Consider the following 21,899-nt stretch of genomic DNA (forward strand, 5'->3'; position numbering starts at 1 on the left):
GATTACTGGCTAAAGTGAGCAATTCTATTACCAAAGAAAAGTTGGATTGCTGCTACAGAAACCATTAGGAAGGACTACTTCTGGAACATAGGGTATTCTCTGAGGTGCCTCTGCCTCTTAGTACCTTCACGTCCAATAGCATAAGTTAATGGAAAACTACATAAACAAGCAAAAGAAAAAAAAGGTAAAACCACTGAGGATGAAACCTATCCGGAATAAAGGTTTTGTGTCACCCCACCAAGTAAAAAGCCTGGATCATCTAAGAACAAGGGAAAAATGAAATGGACAGAAAGAAAGCTTTAGCTATGGTCTCATGACCGCTGTCAGGACTGCTGATGTTGACTAACTTAACAATTCAGTCATTAAGTAGTAGGTATTTGTATGGAACTGTGACTGAATATGAGGAGTGATTAACATTGCCCAGAGATAGATATCACAACTATCTCCTAGAAATGGGTAAATGATTGAGACCTTTGTCTATACACTTAAAATATATGCATCTCAAGTAAAAGAATATTTTTGCTGTTCTATGGAAATTCAAGTATGTGTAGAATTGAATGGATAAGTACTAAGGAAGTGCATGGAGCTAATATTAAGCTATTGTCACTTGACTTCAAACTCACTCTCTATGCTCCAGTTTGTTATTCTAAACTCCTGGTGGGTAAGGGAGGGTACTAAAAGACTAAAGAAGAAAGAAGGAACTTACTCTCTCCTGTTTGCACAAGTTTTCAACCCTGGGGTGACAACTGATCTCAGTAGTACCACCTAGCTCCACTAAAGTTTTCCCCACAGTCCTAGGACCAGCTTCACTGGGCCTCCTCTGAAAAATCAGCACCTCCTAGCCAGTACTGTACCCTTCCTCAGATGTCAAAATTCAGGACCATAAGATCTATCCGCCAAGATCTTGAGGCAACACCACCACCAGCTGGCAGTAACCTTCTAATGAGCTCCACAGGGCCCCCTCCAAACTTTTATATTTTAGTAATTCATCCTCATTCCTTTGTTCCTTGCTTGGTAGGTGCTTCCTGAAGTTACTATCTCTTCAACACTTCATTGCCTTTTCAGTTCTTTAAACTAATTACAATTCTTCATATTAAATTAATTCTGTTAAAATAACTGCTGTGGTTTTTGTTTTTTACTATGCCCAAACCGATATATCTATTGATATCACATAAATATGTGTGAGTATAAAATCAAACAACAAAGTTGGACAGTAGGTCTGAGTTCAGTTTCAAACCTCTAAGAAAATCTTGTATCTCAACAGGCCAGACCCATTTGTAAAAGACACTATTTATAATGTTATTAGCAACTTTCCTAGACACACATGAAGATATAGGTATCTCAAAAGATTTATACAGGTTAAAAAAAAAAAACCAAAAAACTGCATATTTCCAATTTCCCTATTATAAGTGATACTTCAATATAATTCTTATACACACACCTTTTGGTATTTTGTTTATACACATATAAAATAAAACATATATATATATATATATATATATATATCTCGCCATTTAGTATTTCTTGAGTGTCTATTATATAGGGTTACAACACTAGGTACTAGAAATACAACTATGCAGAAGACAAATAAGACTTTTCCTTTCACAAAATTTGAAGCATATTTCCTCAGGATATATGCTACCTTATCGCCCACCAGAAGAGTTGTACCAATTTACATTCTTATCAAGCAGAATAGGAGAGTGCCTATTTGCTCACGCCCCAATCAACCCAATCAAAAAGGACATTGCTAATATTTGACAATGTGATGGATGAAAAATTAAACTTCACTGTTTTAGAATTTTTTTTATTAGAAAGAGCAAACATCTTTATTTTTTCACAGAAAAGTGCAGCTTCTTCCTTCAGAACACTCCCCCCTCCTTGATTATACAGGGCATCCTTTTAATCCACGATATAACCACACAGTCTGCTGAGGTTAAATTAAAAACTATAAACATCAAAATGACAAAAATAAGTATTTATTAGGTTCTATGCTGTATTCTTCACATGTATCATTTTATTTAATCCCTACCAAACCTCAAAAAGCAGTATTATTTTTGCATTTTAACTCAATAGCTCGTAATTATAAAGTCTATAACGGTAGAACCCACATTTACTTTGCTAACTCCTGCAATTTTATACAGTATAAGCAAATCTTCACACCAAGATATAAGAACTATTACTGTGGGCATTTTACAGATGAGGAAGCTTAGAAAGATTGGCAAGAAAGTAACAGCAGTGAGAAAGGACTGGAGCTAGGAGTTGATTCTGTGCAGTCTGAGCCAAGAACCTATGTTCTTAACCATTAGACCTGTGTTCTTAACCACTATACATATTCTCAAGGTTATTTTAAGACATTTGTTAAAAAAAAAAAAAAAACCTACGAATAAAAGTTTTGTGACTTTATGTTCTTGCTCTCCAGGTATTTAACAATTTATGATTAGGTACACAAATAAGCTGAAGATATATGCATTTTAAAAGGGAAAAATTAATAGGGATTGGAATCAAACAGGAAATAATTCACATAGAAAACTGAACTTACACAGTTCAGCAAACAAAAGAATTGCAAAAGGAAATATGGACTTTTAAATCTATTTTAATTAAAACAAAAATGACAGCAAACATTTAAATGCTTTATTTACCATGTGCCATCTGTTCTATTTTACATATATTGGCTCATTTAATCCTTTTAAGTCTTAAGCCTTATGAGGTCAATATCTACTTTATGAATGAGGAATATAAGGCCCAGAAAAAAGGAATGTGCTCAAGGTCATACAGGTGATAAGGATATTTAAACCCAGGCAATCTGACTCTAGAATCTGAGCTCTAAGCTACTATGCTATATAAATAATAAATTTATACTACTCACTATAAGCCACTGACATTGTACGCAAAAGAGTTTGCACTTTCCAGAATAGACCTTTGTAATCCTAGCTTTTGACACAATGACCACAGTTTTGAGTTACAGATAAGTTAATATAAACCCATAATATTTTTAAAACAACACATAGCTCTCAGATAAAATTTTCTATTGCATGTCTATGAAGTTCGATACAATGTAAATAGCTAAGATATATAAAAGTTATTTTAGGCTATGATAAATCAAAGTTAATATACCCCAAATCTTCAGAAATAATACTAAAAGGAGTTAAAAAAACAAAAAAAGCAAAGTTTAGGTTTTAATTGCCATCGACAGGGCATTTAACAATACATTTTTCTATTTGTATTAAATTTTAATCCAACAAGAATCATACTTTGAAAGCCTAAGATTTCTAAAAAAAACAAAACAAAAAACTGTAGACATTTTCAAGGACTGGTACTTGTATCATACTTTTTAAGACATTCCACTCCATTCTAAGCTTTAGATTAGATTTTAGATTTAGAAATATTTAGAAATGCAATCAAGAAAAGAAATGAGCTTGTCTCATGGTATTTTAATCTTAGTACCACTTCACTGGTCACTGCTTTGATTCTTACAATTTAGAGACATGGCTACTCTCCTTTCAAACTATTATAGGCATATTTCTTAAAATGCCTTCTAACATACAGCATCTAACATAACATTAGATGTAAGCTCATTTATTTAGTGAAAACTGCTATAATACATAACATTCTTTACATTCAAAAAGCACATTACTCTGGCTAACTGAATAATGCCCGCTTTGTAATAGTTACTACAACTGTATTTCATATTAAATACCCTATTTTTGAAAACCTACATCCATGTTACATAAATAACGTACCTACACAAATATAACTTGCACATTCCTATCATAAAATCACTTTAAAAGCTGACATTGTGGGTTTTTTTTAAGATTTTATTTATTTATTTGACAGAGATAGAGAGAGCCAGCAAGAGAGGGAACATTGTGGTGTGTTTTAAAGATGTACCAGAATTAAAAGTAATTCCCTCCTTTTTTGTAAGACTTTTAAAAATAGGTAAAATTTTAAAAGAACAAAATATACTTACAAACATACTAAGAAGAAAGCAAAACTGGGATGACAAACTACTAAACTGAATTACATTTTGCTATCTTTAACTGCAGCAGACAACTGCCAAGAAAAAAATTAATATTATCATTTTTGCTACTTAGAAAATGGACATTCTATATATAGCCTCATGTAGCTTTTCAGTGCTAAGAATTATGATGTGTAAAAAGCAAAACAAAATAATTTTTCAAAACCCAACAAAACATCAATAAAACACACACAAGGCCCTATGACCCAGCAACTGCACTACTAGGTATTTACCCCAAAGACACAAATGTAGTGATTCAAAGTGGGACCTGCACCCCAATATTTATAGCAGCAATGTCCACAACAGCCAAACTATTGTTTGGAAAGAGCCCAGATGTCCATCAACAGATGAATATATAAAGAAGATGTGGTGTATATATATACACCATGGAATACTACTCAGCCATCAAAAAAATGAAATCTTGCCATTTGCAATGACACAGATGGAACTAGAGGGTATTATGCTAAGCGAAAGAAGTCAATCAGAGAAAGACAATTATCATATGATCTCACTGATATGTGGAATTTGAGGAACAAAACAGAAGAGCATAGGAGAAGGGAGGGAAAAAGAAAACAAAATGAAATCACAGAGGGAGACAAACCATAAAAGACTCTTAATCATAGGAAACAAACTGAGGGTTCTGGAGGGAAAGTGGGTGGGAGGAGGGGGTAACTGGGTGATGGACATTAAGAAGGCCACTTGATGTAATGAGCACTGGGTGCTATATAAGACTGATGAATCACTGAACTCTACCTCTGAAACTAATAATACACTGTATGTTAATTAACTGAATTTAAATAAACACACACATAAGGGTTTACACTGCTTAAAGAAGTATTATAAATATAGCATTATTAGATAAAATAGAAGATTAAGTAAAGAAGTGATTTAAAAATTTTTATTTCATCTTCGGAATCATATTTCCAAAGAACCATATTCATCTATGTTTTTTAAGGAAAGAAAGGAAAAGATGCAGGCAGACTATCAGAATTAATTCCTCAGCCTCCACTGTTTTAGAAGTGAGGCAGTCTTCTAAAAGGCACTTCCAGAGAACATATCAAGCCCGTGTTCGGCTTGCATTAACTACCTATGTGTAGGTTCCACAGTGAACTGGCAACTCAGAATATCTGCATACCAGATACTTTGTTAGGAAGAATGATCTTGAATTTAATATTTATCAACACTTACCAAGATTTTATATACGTAGTCAGGGGCAGTTTGAAAAACTGATTAATATTAAGAATTAATAGCATATTAATATAAAGTATTTGTTGGTGCTTAATAACAAACTATTAATTGGTATTGACATTAATATCAATAGTTATCCAAAAACTAAATAAGAAAAATAATATTTTTGGAAAAGTACTGATAGGAAGTAAACTCAAGATTATTCTTTCTCACAAAGAATCTGGTGTACAGATATTGTGGGTTGCCAATGCTATTTATCTAATCTTTAATATTACTTGATGGAAAAAAATATTGTATAGGATTGTATATTCCATACAATCCTATAAATACTCAAAAATATATCTATCTATCCTTGGATGAACTCAGACCAATAAGGAGTGAAATACCTAAGCAACAGTATTTGGGGCCCCAGATAATTGTTCCAACTAAACCATACTTCACTACTAAGTCAGAAACTCTTATTTAAGGATATAAGATATTAAATACTCTATTTTGTGAAAATTGACACTCCCTTTTTTACTTAGGATTCACCACACTACACAGTATCATTTATCTAAAAATGCACAGCCTCTTAAGAAACTACCTTCTGGAGTCTGGATTCATATCATTGATCACATAGCATGCGTTCCATTAGCTATAAAAAACAAATCTGTAGTTTACCATTGGCAAATAAAAAGGATTTCATAGCATGTACTAGTAAACTTTTACTCTCTCAGTCAGTGTTATTTACTTTCTCTTTGTGAGTTCCTTGATTAAACATATCTTATTTTGGTTTTACATATTTACTTACATAAAAGGTCTTAAAAATTTGTGGAACAAGGTGAACTAAAACAAGGTTATGGAAAAACAATGAAAATATTTAGGCTAAAGCATTTTTTATTCTAAAATAGCAACCAATAAAGTCATATACGGAAGATGGACCAGTAAATGAAAAAACAATGAACATTATGAAAAATCTTGCTGAAAGTCAACAATTAAACTATGGAGAAATGTTCTTGCTATGCAAATACAAGCCTGAAGTAGTATCTTTCAAAGTAAAAAAGGCTTACTTCAAAACGCTAACTTGTAACAACCATGATCATACCTCATATTTATAGTTCAATTGGGAGGAATTGTCAAGTAAAATCTATTTTCACTTCTACAATTTAACAAAGTTCATTTTTTATATTAGAAATAACTATACTTTTGAAGACCAAAATTAGTAAAGTTAAAAGGATACAAAATGTTAGTAGCTCTAACAGCTAAAAGTAAGATGTATAGGTATGTACGTATATTGTAAAATAAAGTATTTTACTTCTGCGGGGGTAAAGTATATGTAAAGTATCCAGTAACAGTGAAGCCTTATACAAACAGCATTACTTCATGGAAAAATAGCGGCAAAAGTGCATCTCACCCTTCTCCTCCCATTCTTGTTATCTTTAGGCGGAAATCCACAGAATTCAGACTGGGAGGCTTCCATTTCAAAATATCATCACATCGACCAGGTTTATATTTCTAAAATGAATTAAAATGACAGTGGTTAATAAGCTAAAAAATTAAATATATTAATTACTTTTTATAGTATGCTTTGTACTTTTTTAAACTGAAGTATAGTTGATACACAATGTTATGTTAATGTCAGGTGTACAACATAAAAGTTTGACAATTTTACATATTCTACATACACACTCCTCACCACGAAAAGTGCAATTACCATCTGTCACCACACAAAGTTACTACAATATTACTGACTATAGTCCCTATGCTGTACTTCTCATCACTGTGACTTATTTATTTTATAATTGGAAATTTGGGACTCTTAATTTAAGTGAAATTTTATTTTTATTTTAAGCAAAATTACTACTTCTTTTCTGAATTTAAGTTTTATCTTCAACTGATGAACAAAGCTAGATACCTACCTGCTTGGTGATGGCCTTTTTCTGCCAAAGCATGCAGACCCTTGTTTGTGAAAGTCCAGAAAAAGAATGAAACCTGTTATTCTCTCCAATCTTTCTGTGACTTAAAGGAAGTTTGATCATTTTTTAAAAATTGTTTTTTCTTGTTCGACTTTATTGTGGGATAATTCACAATAAATAAAATTAATAAGTGAATTTTTTTTTATTTATTTGAGAGAGAGAAAGTAGGAGCAGGGGGAGGGGCAGAGGAAGAGGGAGAAGCAGACTCCCGGCTGAGCAGGGAGCCCAACATGGGGCTCCATCCACCCTGGGACTCCGGGATCATGACCTGAACCAAAGGTAGTCGCTTACCCAACTGAGCCACCCAGGCGCCCCTAATGAGTGAATTTTAACACATGGATACACTCATGTAACCACAACCAATATCATGATATATAGTACTCAATCACCCCAGAAAGTTTCCTCCTGACATCTGCACTCAATTCCTTCCAACTCTCTGGCAACAGAGACTTTCTTGCTATCACTATAGTTGTACCTTTTCTAGAATTCATAAGAAATTCTTAACATAGGTTTTGTGATTTATCAGTGCTGGTGCATATATCAACACTTTGTTCCTTTTTATTACTGAATGGGATTCCATTTTATATATATGCCACAAATTGTTTATGCATTTACAGGCTAAAGCATATTTGGGTTGCTCCCAGGTTTAGGCTATCATGAATGATGTTGCTGTGAACATTTGTGTAGACACGTTTTCCTAACTTGGGAAAATAACTAGGAGTAGAATGGCTAGGTCACATAGTAAATATATACTTAACATTAAAAGAAACTGTCAAATTGTTTTAAAAAGTGGCTATAACATTTTCCATTCCCACCAGTAACATACAAGAGGGCAATTTCCTCCATATCCATATCCACTCCAGGACTAGGTATTGTTGGTCGTTTTAATTCGAAAGTGTATCTCATAATTTTAATTTGCATTTCTCTAATGACAGAAGAGCTTTTTCTTTTTTCTTTCATTTTTTATGTAAATTCAATTAGCCAACATATAATACATCATTAGTTTTTGATGTAATGTTCAATGATTCATTAGTTGCGTATCATACCCAGTGCTCATCACATCATGTGCCTTCCTTCATGCCCATCACCCAGTTACCCCATCCTTCCACCCACCTCCCTATTCCCCAACTCTCAGTTTGTTTCCCAGAGTCAAGAGTCAAGAGTCTCTCATGGTTTGTATCCCTCTCAGACTTCTTCCCAGTTTTCCCTCCCTATCTCTATGGTCCTCTGCACTATTCCTTATATTCCACATATGAGTGAAACCATATGATAATCTTCTTTCTCTGCTTTACTTATTTCACTTAGCATAATACCTTCCAATTCCATCCACATCAATGTAAATGGTAGGTATTCATCCTTTCCAATGGAAAAATTCCATTGTATATATGAACCACATCTTCTTTATCCAGTCATCTGTTGAAGGACATCTCAACTCCTTCCACAGTTTGGCTATTGTGGACACTGCTGCAATGAACATTGGGGTACATGTGCCCCTTCTTTTCACTACAACTGTATATCTTTGGGGTAAATACCCAGTAGTGCAACTGCTAGGTCATAGGGTAGCTCTATTTTTAACTTCCTGAGAAACCTCCATACTGTTTTCCGGAGTGGCTGTATCAGCTTGCATTCCCATCAAAAGTGTAAGAGGGTTCCCCTTTCTCCACATGCTTGCCAACATTTGTTCTTCCCTGTCTTGTTAATTTTAGCCATTCTAACTGGTATAAGGTGGTATCTCATTGTGGTTTTCATTTGTATCTCCCTGATGGCAAGTGATACAGAGAATTTTTTCCTGTTGGCCATTTGTATGTCTTCTTTGGAGAAGTGTCTATTTATGGCTTCCGCCCATTTCTTAACTGGATTATTTGTTTTTTGGATATTGAATTTTGTTAAGTTCTTTATAGATCCTGAGTACCAGCCCTTTATCTGTTATGTCATTTGCAAAAATCTTCTCCCATTCCATAGGTTGCCTTTTAGTTCTGCTGTTTCTTTTGCTGTGCAAAAGCTTATTATCCTGATGAACTCCCAATAGTTCATTTTTGCTTTTGTTTCTCTTGCCTGTAGAGATGTATCTTGCAAGAAGTTGCTGCAGCCAAGGTCGAAGATGTTACCGCCTGTGCTCTCCTCTAGGATTTTGATGGATTCCAGTGTTACATTTAGGTCTTTCACCCATTATGATGATCCATTTGTCTATGGTGTAAGAGAATGGTCCAGTTTCATTCTTCTGCAGGTGGCTGTCCAATTTCCCAGCACCATTTATTGAAGAGACTATCTTTTCTCCATTGGATATTCTTTCCTGCTTTGTTGAAGATTAATTGATCACAGAGTTGAGGATCCATTTCTGGGCTCTCTGTTCCGTTCATCATAGTATGTGTCTGTTTTTGTGCCAGTACCATGCTGTCTTGATGATTACAGTTTTGTAATACAGCTTGAAGTCAGGCACTGTGATGCCCCCAGCTTTGGTTTTCTTTTTCAACATTCCCCTGGCTATTCAGGGTCTTTTCTGGTTCCATACAAATTTTAGGATTGTTTGGTCCAGCTCTGTGAAAAATGTTGATGGTATTTTGATAGGGATTGCATTGAATGTATAGATTGCTCTAGGTAGCATGGCCATTTTAACAATGTTTATTCTCTCAATCCATGAGCATGGAACGTTTTTCCATTTCTTTGTGTCTTCCTCCATTTCTTTCATGAGTGTTCTGTAGTTTCTAGAATACAGATCCTTTACCTCTTTGGTTAGGTTTATTCCTAGGTATCTTGTGGTTTTTGGTACAATTGCAAATGGGACTGATTTCTTAATTTCTCTTTCTTCAGTCACATTGTTAGTATATGGAAATGCAAGTGATTTCTGTGCATTGATTCTGTATCCTGCCATGCTGCTGAATTGCTATGTGAGTTCTAGCAATTTTGGGGTGGAGTCCTTTGGGTTTTCTTCATAGAGCATCACGTCATCTGCAAAGAGTGAGAGTTTGACATCTTCTTTGTCGATTCAGATGCCTTTTATTCCTTTGTGTTGTCTGACTGCAGAGGCTAAAACTTCTAGTACTATGTTTAACAACAGAGGTGTGGACATCCCTGCTGTGTTTCTGACCTTAAGGGAAAAGCTCTCAGTTTTTCCCCATTGAGAATGATATTCGCTGTGGGCTTTTCAAAGATGGCTTTTATGATATTGAGGTATGTTCCTTCTATCCCTATATTTTGAGGAGTTTAATCAGAAAAGGATGTTGTACTTTGTAGAATACTTTTTCTGCATGTATTGAGAGAATCATATGGTTCTTTTCTTTTATAATGTGCTCTAGCACAATGATTGATTTGCGAATGTTGAACTACCCTTGCAGCTCAGGAATAAATCCCACTTGGTCATGGTGAATAATCCTTTTAATGTACTGTTGGATCCTACTGGCTAGTAGTTTAGTGAGAATTTTTGCATCTATATTCATCAAGGATATTGGTCTGTAATTCTCCTTTTTGGTGGCGTCTTTGTGTGGTTTTGGGATCAAGGTAATGCTGGTCTCATAGAAAGAGTTTGGAAGTTTTCCTTCCATTCCCATTTTTTGAAACAGCTTCAGATGAATAGATATTAACTGTTCTTTAAATGTTTGGCAGAATTCCCTTGTGAAGGGATCTGGCCCTGGGCTCTTGGTTTTGGGGAGATTTTTGATTGCTGCTTCAATGTCCTTACTGGTTATGGGTCTGTTCAGGTTTTCTGTTTCTTCCTAGTTCAGTTTTGGTAGTTTATACATCTGTAGGCATGCATCCATTTCTTCCAGATTGCCTAATTTGTTGGAATACAGTTGCTCATAATATGTTCTTATAATTGCTTGTATTTCTTCGGTGTTGGTTGTGATCTCTCCTTTTTCATTCATTATTTTATTAATTTGGGTCCTTTCTCTTTTCTTTTGGATAAGTCTGGCCAGAAGTTTATTAATCTTATTAATTCTTCCAAAGAACAAGCTCCTAGTTTCATTGATCTGTTCTACTCTTCTTTTGGTTTCTATTTCATTGATTTCTGCTCTAATCTTTATTATTTTTCTTCTCCTGCTTGGTTTAGGCTTTATTTGGTGTTCTTTCTCCAGGTCCTTTAGGTGTAAGGTTAGCTGTGTATTTGGGATTTTCCTAATTTTTTGAGAGAGGCTTTATTGCTATGTACTTCCCTCTTAGGATAGCCTTTATTGCTATGTACTTCCCTCTTAGGATAGCCTTTGCTATATCCCAGAGGTTTGGAACTGATGTGTTTTCATTTTCATTGGTTTCCATGAATTTTTTAAATTCTTCTTTAATTTCTTTAATTTCCTGGTTGACCTATGCATTCTTTAGTAGGCTACTCCAAGTGTTTGAGTTCCTTCCAAATTTCTTCTTGTGATTGAGTTCCAGTTTCAAAGCATGGTGGTCTGAAAATATATAGGGAATGATCCCAATCTTTTGGTACCAGTTGAGACTGGATTTGTGACCCAGGATGTGATCTACTCTGGAGAATGTTCCATGTGCACTAATGTGTATTCTGTTGCTTTTGGGTGGAATGTTTTGAATATATCTGTGAAGTCCATCTGGTCCAGAGTACCATTTAAACCCTTATTTCCTTGTTGATCTTCTGCTTAGATGATCTGTCCATTGCAGTGAGAGGGGTGTTAAAGTCCCCTACTATTAATGTATTATTATCAATATGTTTCTTTACTTTGGTTCTTAATTGGTTTATATAATTGGCTGCTCCCGCATTGGGGGCATAGATATTCACAATTGTTAGATCTTCTTGTTCGATAGACCCTTTAAGTATTATATAGTATCCCTCTATACCTCTTATTACAGTCTTTGGTTTAAAATCTAGTTTGTCTGATATGAGGATTGCTATCCCAGCTCTCTTTTAAGGTCCATTAGTGTGGCAAATGGTTCTCCAACCCCTCAGTTTCAGTCTGGAGGTGTCTTTAGGTCTAAAGTGAGTCTCTTGTAGACAGCACATGGATGGTTCTGGCTTTTTTATCCAATCTGCTACCCTGTGGCTTTTGGTTGGAGCATTTAGCCCATTTACATTCAGAGTAACTATTAAAAGATATGAATTTAGGGGCGCCTGGGTGGCACAGCGGTGTTAAGCGTCTGCCTTCGGCTCAGGGCGTGATCCCGGCATTATGGGATCGAGCCCCACATCAGGCTCTTCTGCTGAGCCTGCTTCTTCCTCTCCCACTCCCCCTGCTTGTGTTCCCTCTCTCGCTGGCTGTCTCTATCTCTGTCGAATAAATAAATAAATAAATAAATAAATAAATAAATAAAGTCTTAAATGTATTCTGGGAACACAGTAAAAAGAGAAAATATTTTACTTGAGTGAATTAAGAACTGATTATAAAGGAATGATCATTGTAAGCCTTGACAAATGGGTAATATCCACTTACTCAGATCTGAGCATGAGGTAAACATGAGTAAAAGACAAGAGTAGAAAAATATAGGCTCTACTGAAGGAGAGGCAAGTCTGTCCATTCAGCAAGGGCATCGTAGGGAGTGGAGCCACATTATGAGAAAGATACTTATTGGGAAGGAAAAACTGCTAAGAGTTCTCTACTACTACTATTTCTCTTAAATATAAAAGTCAAATTGCATTCTAACACACTTTTATAAATCTGAGAAAAACTGCAAAAAACTTAAGTCACAGGATTACTTATTTCAAACAGAAATCCACATGACAAATTTAGTATAACTTAAATTTTGCTTACAAAGACAAACCATTGGCGTTGCTAGAAAAGATATTTTATCTGTAGCAAATTTAAGAATACACGCTATTTCCCCCCAAGTCTTATGTTTAAACGTGAATGAATATAAAATCAAATATATAGTATTTCAGTGGAAATTTCATCCATTTATTTGCCGTGAAAGATTCATTTAGTTAACATATATCCTTCAGGATGATCACAAATAAATCTCTTTAAACTTCCTGAATATCAATTTTTTTAAAAGCTAAAACTGCAAAATTTTCCAGTTTTCAATCCATTAATGAATAAAATCTGATAAAATTTAGTCTTTTTTCTAATAAAGCATACCCGACAGAAATGTCATAGGCCTTTTAGTGAGAGTAGTTCACTATGCTACTGAGGGGTAAAAAGGGTAAGGGAAGAAAGGAAAGTCAGCACCCCACCTCGACCCCATTCACGACCTCTGCCAAGAGAATGTCATCCTTAAAGGCAAACCATCATTTACTTCTGTTCCCTATTTATTTGTGACTATGAAAAATGGGACCACTTAGAAACCAATACCAATCTAAGTTATTAAATATAGAAAAGTTTAATGATGTACAGTTTTGAAATATTTCATAACAGGTAGCTAATGACAAATTCTGAAAAGAATTTTAATCTATAATATTACTTGTGTAATAAATATTAAATATCCTTCACATTTTTCTCTCTGGAAATCAAGACTCAATCTTGAATCTAATGAGAAAACAGCATGTACTAATTCTGTTTTTTCACAGCAATAATTCAGAAACTTAAGTCATTCCTCATCTCATTGCACACCAAAACACTTATTAACGTGAAATACTAGACTTGATATTATTGGGAATTTCAAAGCACCTTTATGAAAATTAATGAAATTCATGATAATAAATTTTAGAAAATCATATTTTAAGATACAATAGTTCTCAATTACTGAATGTAAATTCTACAATGACATAGATTCCATGAGTAAAATGTATTTAAATACTTATTAGAATGTAAATTCTACTCTAGCAAAAATCATGTCTAATTATGTGCCTACGAAACATCTAGTAAAATGCTCAATAAATACTTAATAAAAATAATGAAATGCGAAATTTTAAAATTTATTATAAAGTATTAGTCTGGTACATTTGACTATTTTTTTTATTTTTTATTTTATTTTTTTTAAAAGATTTTATTTATTTATTCGACAGAGATAGAGACAGCCAGCGAGAGGGAACACAAGCAGGGGGAGTGGGAGAGGAAGAAGCAGGCTCATAGCAGAGGAGCCTGATGTGGGGCTCGATCCCATAACGCCGGGATCACGCCCTGAGCTGAAGGCAGACGCTTAACCGCTGTGCCACCCAGGTGCCCCTTGACTATATTTTTTAAATAGACTAATTTAGATTATGAAATGATTTAGGTTAGCAATATTTATGAAAGACGATGCATATCAATCACTCCCAAAAAAATCCTTTTTTCATGATCCCCAAAATAATAAAGGCAAAGATACTATATAATACAGGGACTTAGCCTTTTAAAATTAGATATTTATGGGTGCCTAGGTGGCTCAGTCAGTTAAGCGTCTGCCTTTAGCTCACGTCAGGATCCCACCTGGGTCCTGGGATCAAGTCCCCCATCAGGCTCCCTGCTCAGTGGGGAGTCTGCTTCTCCCTCTGCCCCTCCCCCCACTTGTTTTCTCTCTCCTTCTCTCTCTCTCTCCCCCTTGCAAAACTAAAATCATTTTTAAAAATTTACAAAATTAAATATTTATGAGTTATCACACTTAAAATACTGAATCTTGCTGAACTATAAACATGGATACAAAAACATCCTTTCAAGCTACAATTTTCAGGGTTAATTAGGGAGGAATGCATTTTAATTTCATTAAATTCACCAGCATGTATCCAAATAAAAATAATTATCAAAGCTATATTTAACTGATACATATAATACTTAGTTCTACAGAAATAAATCTGGTTTTACCAGGTAAGATGTTGAGTAAAAAATTGGGGATAGATTATGTCTGAAAGCAATCACTAATAACCTGAGTTATCCATTATCCTCCTAAGGAAAAAAGGTAATTAATGCAAATTCAGACAACAGAGTAAGATGTTTGAGAAAGTATTTACCAAATGGGAACAGAATCTAGCTTAGAGATAAAAGATGGCCATGTACCATAGAGAAGTCTCTAAAACTTAGAAAATCAAATGGAGGCATAAGTGATATATTTGTTGGATAAAGCAGTGGTTCTCAATAGGGGAGATTTTACCCAGTCCCCAGCCCCCCCCCACCCCCCACTCCCCAGATATAAGGCAATGCCTGCATTTTTGGTTGTCACACTAAGGAGGGGGAGGGAGTAATGCTGCCATCTAGTGGGTAGAAACCAGAGATGTTGCTAAACTTAAAACATACATGGCAGCTGCCGACAGCAAAGAATCACCCAGCCCAAAATGTCAATGGTACCAAAGTTGAGAAACTCTAATGTACAAGAAGCCAATAGTAATAATAGCAAAGGGGACAATATATTTCGTTCCTTTTTACCTCTACTAACTTCATGATTTTAAGCAAGTTCAAAGTAGGGCATTATCTATTTCCCTTGTAAAAATGCAGTAATAGTATTTTGCTTGCCTTAAACATGGTATCTAAACCAGAGCTATCTCCTACTTTGTAGCCCTATGCTCGTCGATGATTGCCACTAGTAAAATGTGAGCAGTTATGTTACCATATTCCATCTACGCCCTACACTGAAACCTGAGACAGAATGCCTTCTTCACAAGGATCACACCCAGAAGCTAAGACAGATCCCTGGCCTTACCATAATATTAGTTTTATTTTATTTTTCTAGCATTTCATTTAAAGGAAAACGGAAGAAATCCTAATTGATAATGGTACTGGATAAAAGAGTAAAACAACTCCAGACTTAGTGGCTTGGTTAGATCCTTTGTCCATATTTCACAGAGAAGCAAATAGCAAATATCTATAGTGCAAAATCAAGACATATAAATACACTGCATGGAAGAAAAGTCATTCATTCAACACTAAGTACCTAGTATGTGCCCAGTACCATACTAGCTGGAGAAGATACAAAGTGAGCTCAACTACAGTGAGGCTTTTAATCTAATCTGCAAGAGATTACAGAGGTGCTTAAAAAAAAAAAAAACATAAAGAAGAGTTGCTAAGCAAGTACAACAAAGACATCAAAATCAGAGGGACGGGGTAAAGGAAGTTTTCCTGAATGAGAAAAATGCATAAATTGAATTTTGAAAAACAATCAGTTTACAAGAAAATTCTAAGCACTGGGACCAGGAACAAATCCGAATTGAGAAGTTAGTTCAAGTTTTCTGAAACTAAGTTGGCTCACTACTCTATGCTGTTCTAGTTGATGTAAAGTGGGGGGAAGAACTATTCTCTCAATAAAACTATGTCAAGGCAATCATTTCGTATTCCACTTCTGGAAAGTCACAAACTTGGTAGAGACAGTAGGGAGAGGTATCATGGAAAGACGGGAAAGAAAATGGAGACTTCCCAGTTCGCAAAACCTTGCTGACATTTCTTATTTATTTATAAAGTTTTATTGTTACTTATGGAAATTGAAGTTGTAATTTGAGAGTAAAATTATAAGTGAATTGATATAGTTTCTTGGTTTATTCAGGTTGGAAAAATTACTCAAAAACACATTCAGATTACTATTTCAACTGTATTATTCACAAGTCTTCTTGCTGTTGTTTTAACATAAAATAACCTGTGGCTTACATTTCTAATGAAACAACTTCTGAAAAAACTATAATTATACAGAAACTTCTGCAACTTCAGCTTTGGTTTCTATATCTAGGCAGTTCCACAGAACTACAGTGACTTTAAAATTTAGCCAGTAAGGAAACTGGGATAAAGACAGGTTAGTGGTGCCTGGGTGGCTCAGTTGGTTAAGAGTCTGCCTCCGGCTCAGGTCATGATCCCAGAGTCCTGGGATCGAGCCGGCATCAGGCTCCCTGCTCAGCAGAGAACCTACTTCTCCCTCTCCCTCTGCTGCTCGACCTGCTTGTGCGCATGCAAACATTCACTCTCTCTGTCAAATAAATAAATAAAATCTTTAAAAAAAAACAGATTAAATGAAAATACTCAATATCAAGATCAGTTAACAGACTGGTATTATAAGAATACTAGAGGAGAGAGTATTGAAGATGGCGGAGGAGTAGGGGACCCCTTTTTCAGCCGGTCCCCTGAGTTGAGCTGGATAGGTACCAGACCAGCAGGAATATCCACGGAATCAGCCTGAGACGCAGGAAGATACATCTGGATCTCTACAAATGAACATCTCCAGCGCTGAGTATCGAGGTACGAAGCGGGGAGCCGTGAAACCGCGCACAGATATCGGAAGCTAAACAGAAGGGGGAGGGAGCCGCCGTGTCAGGGCGCCGGGAAGCGGTAGCCACCTGCAAGGGGGAGCGGACAGACCGCGGACCCGCACGCTTGAGACAGCAGGCTGAGAAGGGAGCTCCGGGAGCGCACGCGGGACGGCTGGCGGTTGGCGGGCCACCTGCACGGGGGAGCAGGCGGACTCGCGGACGGCACCCGCGAGACAACAGACTTAGAACGCGAGCTCCAGGAGCGCGCGCGCAGGGCGGCTGGCGGGCCACCTGCACCGGGGAGCGGGCGGACCGCGGACCCGCACTCTGGAAACGGCAGACTGAGTCCGTGAGCCGGGAGCGTGCACCACCAAGCATCTCACGGAGCTCCGGAGCTCCGGTGTGCTCACTGGATCGAGGCTGAGACCGGGAGCTCCGGGAGCGTCCGCGGGGCGGCTGGCGGCTGGAGGGCCACCTGCACGGGGGAGCAGGCGGACTCGCGGTCAGCACCCGTGAGACACCAGACTGAGACGGGGAGCTCCGGGAGCCCGCGCGGGGCGGCTGGCGGCTGGCGGGGTTGGAAACACAAAGGACAGAGACGTGCCGGCCCTGGAAGTGAGGGCTGGGACGCCGGGTGTGGGGCGCACAGCCCGGGATGCTGCAGGGTTGAGCAGCACCAACAGAAACAGAGTTAAAGTGGCCAGAACATCAGTGGAGAACGATCCGCGATCCCTCTGTTCTGAGACAGAGGCTGAATTTCAGCCGCTGCTGCTCTCTCAGAAGAGGCATAGCAAACCGCCAGGGAAAGCCGCCAGAGAACAAAAGCCCGGAAATACCGGCTCACAGGGTGCCCATCCCCATCCCCCCTCGCAAGGGACACAGAGACTCTACCCAAACAGGGTTTTCTGAGTACCGGCAGGCAGGCCCCTCCCCCAGAAGGCAGGCTGAAAAATCAAGAAGCCCACAACCCGGAGCGCCTGAGTGGCGCAGTCACCAAGCACCTGTCTTCGGATTAGGGTGTGATCACAACGCTCCGTAAGGAGTCCTTCATCGGGCTTCTCCACCGGGAACCTGCTTCTTCCTCTCCCACTCCTCTGCTTGGGTTCCCTTTCTTGCTGACTGTCTCTCTCTCTCTCAAATAAATAAATAAACTCTTTAAGGAAGAAGCCCACATCCCTAAGATCTCTATAAAACAAGGGCGCACGGCCTGGGTCCCAGTCAACACTTGGGCTCTGGACAACCCTGCAATCTCTCTTCATCAGAATGACGAGAAGGAGAAGTCCCCCCCAGCAAAGAAAAGATAATGAGTCTGTGGCCTCTGCCACAGAATTGGCCTCGGCCACAGAATTAATACATATGGATGTATCCCAATTATCAGAAATGGAATTCAGAGCAACAATGGTCAAGATGATGAGTAAACTTGAAAAAAGCATCAGAGAAAGCGTTGCTGAGAATATAGAATCCCTAAGGGCAGAAATGAGAGCGAATCTGACAGAAATTAAAAACTCAGTGGGCCAAATACAGTCAAAACTAGAGGCTCTGACGGCCAGGGTCACCGAGGCAGAGGAACGCGTTAGCGAATTGGAGGATGGGTTAGTAGAAGAAAAAACGAAAATAGAAGCTGGTCTTAAAAAAATCCACGCCCACGAATGTAGATTACGGGAGATTACTGACTCTATGAAACGATCCAATGTCAGAATCATCGGCATCCCTGAAGGGGTGGAGAAAAACAGAGGTCTAGAAGAGATATTTGAACAAATTGTAGCTGAAAACTTCCCTAATCTAGCAAGGGAAACAAGCATTCGTGTCCAAGAGGCAGAGAGGACCCCATCCAAGCTCAACCAGGACAAACCTACGCCACGGCATGTCATAGTGCAATTCGCAAATATTAGATCCAAGGATACAGTATTGAAAGCGGCCAGGGCAAAGAAATTTCTCACGTACCAAGGCAAAGGTATCAGGATTACGTCAGACCTGTCTACAGAGACCTGGAATGAGAGAAAGGCTTGGGGGGGCATTTTTAAAGCTCTTTCAGAGAAAAACATGCAGCCAAGGATCCTTTATCCAGCAAAGCTGTCATTCAGAATTGATGGAGAAATAAAGACGTTCCAAAATCGCCAATCATTAACCAATTTCGTAACCACGAAACCAGCCCTACAGGAGATATTAAGGGGGGCTCTATAAAGGTAAAAAGGCCCCAAGAGTGATACAGAGCAGCAAGTCACAACCGATACAAAGACTTTAAAGAGAAATGGCATCATTAAAATCATATCTGTCAATAATCTCTATCAATCTAAATGGCTTAAACTCTCCCATAAAACGCCACAGGGTTGCAGATTGGATAAAAAGACATGACCCATCCATTTGCTGTCTACAAGAGACTCATTTTGAACCCAAAGATGCATTCAGACTTAGAGTAAGGGGATGGAGTACCATCTTCCACGCAAATGGACCTCAAAAGAAAGCTGGAGTAGCAATTCTCATATCAGATAGACTGGATTTTAAACTAGAGGCCATAGAGAGAGATACAGAAGGGCACTATATTATTCTTAAAGGAAGTATTCAACAAGTGGATATGACAATTATTAATATATATGCCCCCAACAGGGGAGCAGCAAGATACACAAGCCAACTCTTAACCAAAATAAAGAGACATATAGATAAGAACACAGTAATAGTAGGGGACCTCAACACCCCACTATCAGAAATAGACAGAACACCCTGGCAAAAACTAAGCAAAGAATCAAAGGCTTTGAATGCCATACTCGACGAGTTGGACCTCATAGATATATATAGAACACTACACCCCAGAACCAAAGAATACTCATTCTATTCAAATGCCCATGGAACATTCTCAAGAATAGATCATGCTCTGGGACACAAAACAGGTCTCAGCCAATACCAAAAGATTGAAATTATCCCCTGCATATTCTCAGACCACAACGCTCTGAAATTGGAACTCAACCACAAGGAAAAACCTGGAAGAAACTCAAACACTTGGAGGCTAAGAACCATCCTGCTCAAGAATGACTCGATAAACCAGGAAATCAAAAAACAAATTAAACAATTTATGGAGACCAACGAGAATGAATACACAACGGTCCAAAACCTATGGGATACTGCAAAGGCAGTCCTAAGGGGGAAATACATAGCCATCCAAGCCTCACTCAAAAGAATAGAAAAATCTAAAATGCAGTTTCTATATTCTCACCTCAAGAAACTGGAACAGCAACAGAGGGACAGGCCTAACCCACTGACAAGGAAGGAGTTGACCAAGATTAGAGCAGAAATCAATGAATTAGAGACCAGAACCACAGTAGAGCAGATCAACAGGACTAGAAGCTGGTTCTTTGAGAGAATCCATAAAATTGATAGACCACTGGCAAAACTTGTCCAAAAACAAAGAGAAAGGACTGAGATTATTAAAATTATGACTGAAAAGGGAGAGGTCACGACCAGCACCATTGAAATTGCAAGGATTATTAGAAACTTTTATCAACAGCTATATGCCAAAAAACTAAACAATCTGGAAGAGATGGAGGCCTTCCTGGAAACCTATAAACTACCAAGACTGAAACAGGAAGAAATAGATTTCTTAAATAGGCCAATTAACTATGAAGAAATTGAGTCAGTGATAAACAACCTTCCAAATAATAAAACTCCAGGCCCAGACGGTTTTCCTGGGGAATTCTACCAAACATTCAAAGAAGAAATAATACCTATTCTCCTAAAGCTATTTCAAAAAATAGAAACAGAAGGAAAGCTACCAAACTCATTCTATGAGGCTAATATTACCTTGATCCCCAAACCAGGCAAAGACCCCCTCAAAAAGGAGAATTACAGACCGATTTCTCTAATGAATATGGATGCCAAAATCCTCAACAAGATCCTTGCTAATAGAATCCAACAGTACATTAAAAGGATTATCCATCATGACCAAGTGGGATTCATACCTGGGATGCAAGCATGGTTCAACACTCGCAAATCAATCAATGTGATACATCATATCAACAAGAAAAGACTCAAGAACCATATGATCCTCTCAATTGATGCAGAAAAAGCATTTGACAAAATACAGCATCCTTTCCTGATTAAAACCCTTCAGAGTGTAGGAATAGAGGGTACATTTCTCAATCTCATAAAAGCCATCTATGAAAAGCCTACTGCAAGCATTATTCTCAATGGGGAAAAGCTGGAAGCCTTTCCCTTAAGATCAGGAACACGACAAGGATGCCCACTCTCGCCACTATTATTCAACATAGTACTAGAAGTCCTTGCAACAGCAATCAGAAGACAAAAAGGGATCAAAGGTATCCAAATCGGCAAAGAAGAAGTCAAACTGTCTCTCTTTGCAGATGACATGATACTCTATATGGAAAACCCAAAGGAATCCACTCCCAAACTATTAGAAGTTATAGAACAATTCAGTAAGGTGGCAGGATACAAAATCAATGCCCAGAAATCAGTTGCATTTCTATACACGAATAACGAGACTGAAGAAAGAGAAATTAGGGAATCCATCCCATTTACAATAACACCAAAAACCATGCGTTACCTTGGAATTAACTTAACCAGAGACGTAAAGGACCTATATGCTAGAAACTATAGATCACTTTTGAAAGATATTGAGGAAGACATAAAAAGATGGAAAAATATTCCATGCTCATGGATTGGAAGAATTAACATAGTTAAAATGTCCATACTACCCAGAGCAATC

At 37.5% G+C, this 21,899-nt stretch overlaps 1 protein-coding gene across 1 annotated transcript in view; it reads right to left on the reverse strand.

The window, feature by feature from the left end:
• The window catches only part of RNGTT (RNA guanylyltransferase and 5'-phosphatase), a 313,058-nt gene that overhangs the window by 119,114 nt on the left and 172,045 nt on the right, over window positions 1–21,899 (reverse strand). Inside the window, exon 13 of the mRNA XM_002922658.4 lies at window positions 6,597–6,697. Coding sequence (XP_002922704.1) covers window positions 6,597–6,697 — 101 coding nt within the window. The remainder of the gene's footprint in view (window positions 1–6,596; window positions 6,698–21,899) is intronic.

Source organism: Ailuropoda melanoleuca, chromosome 10 (assembly GCF_002007445.2).
Source record: "Ailuropoda melanoleuca isolate Jingjing chromosome 10, ASM200744v2, whole genome shotgun sequence".
NCBI lineage: Eukaryota > Metazoa > Chordata > Mammalia > Carnivora > Ursidae > Ailuropoda > Ailuropoda melanoleuca.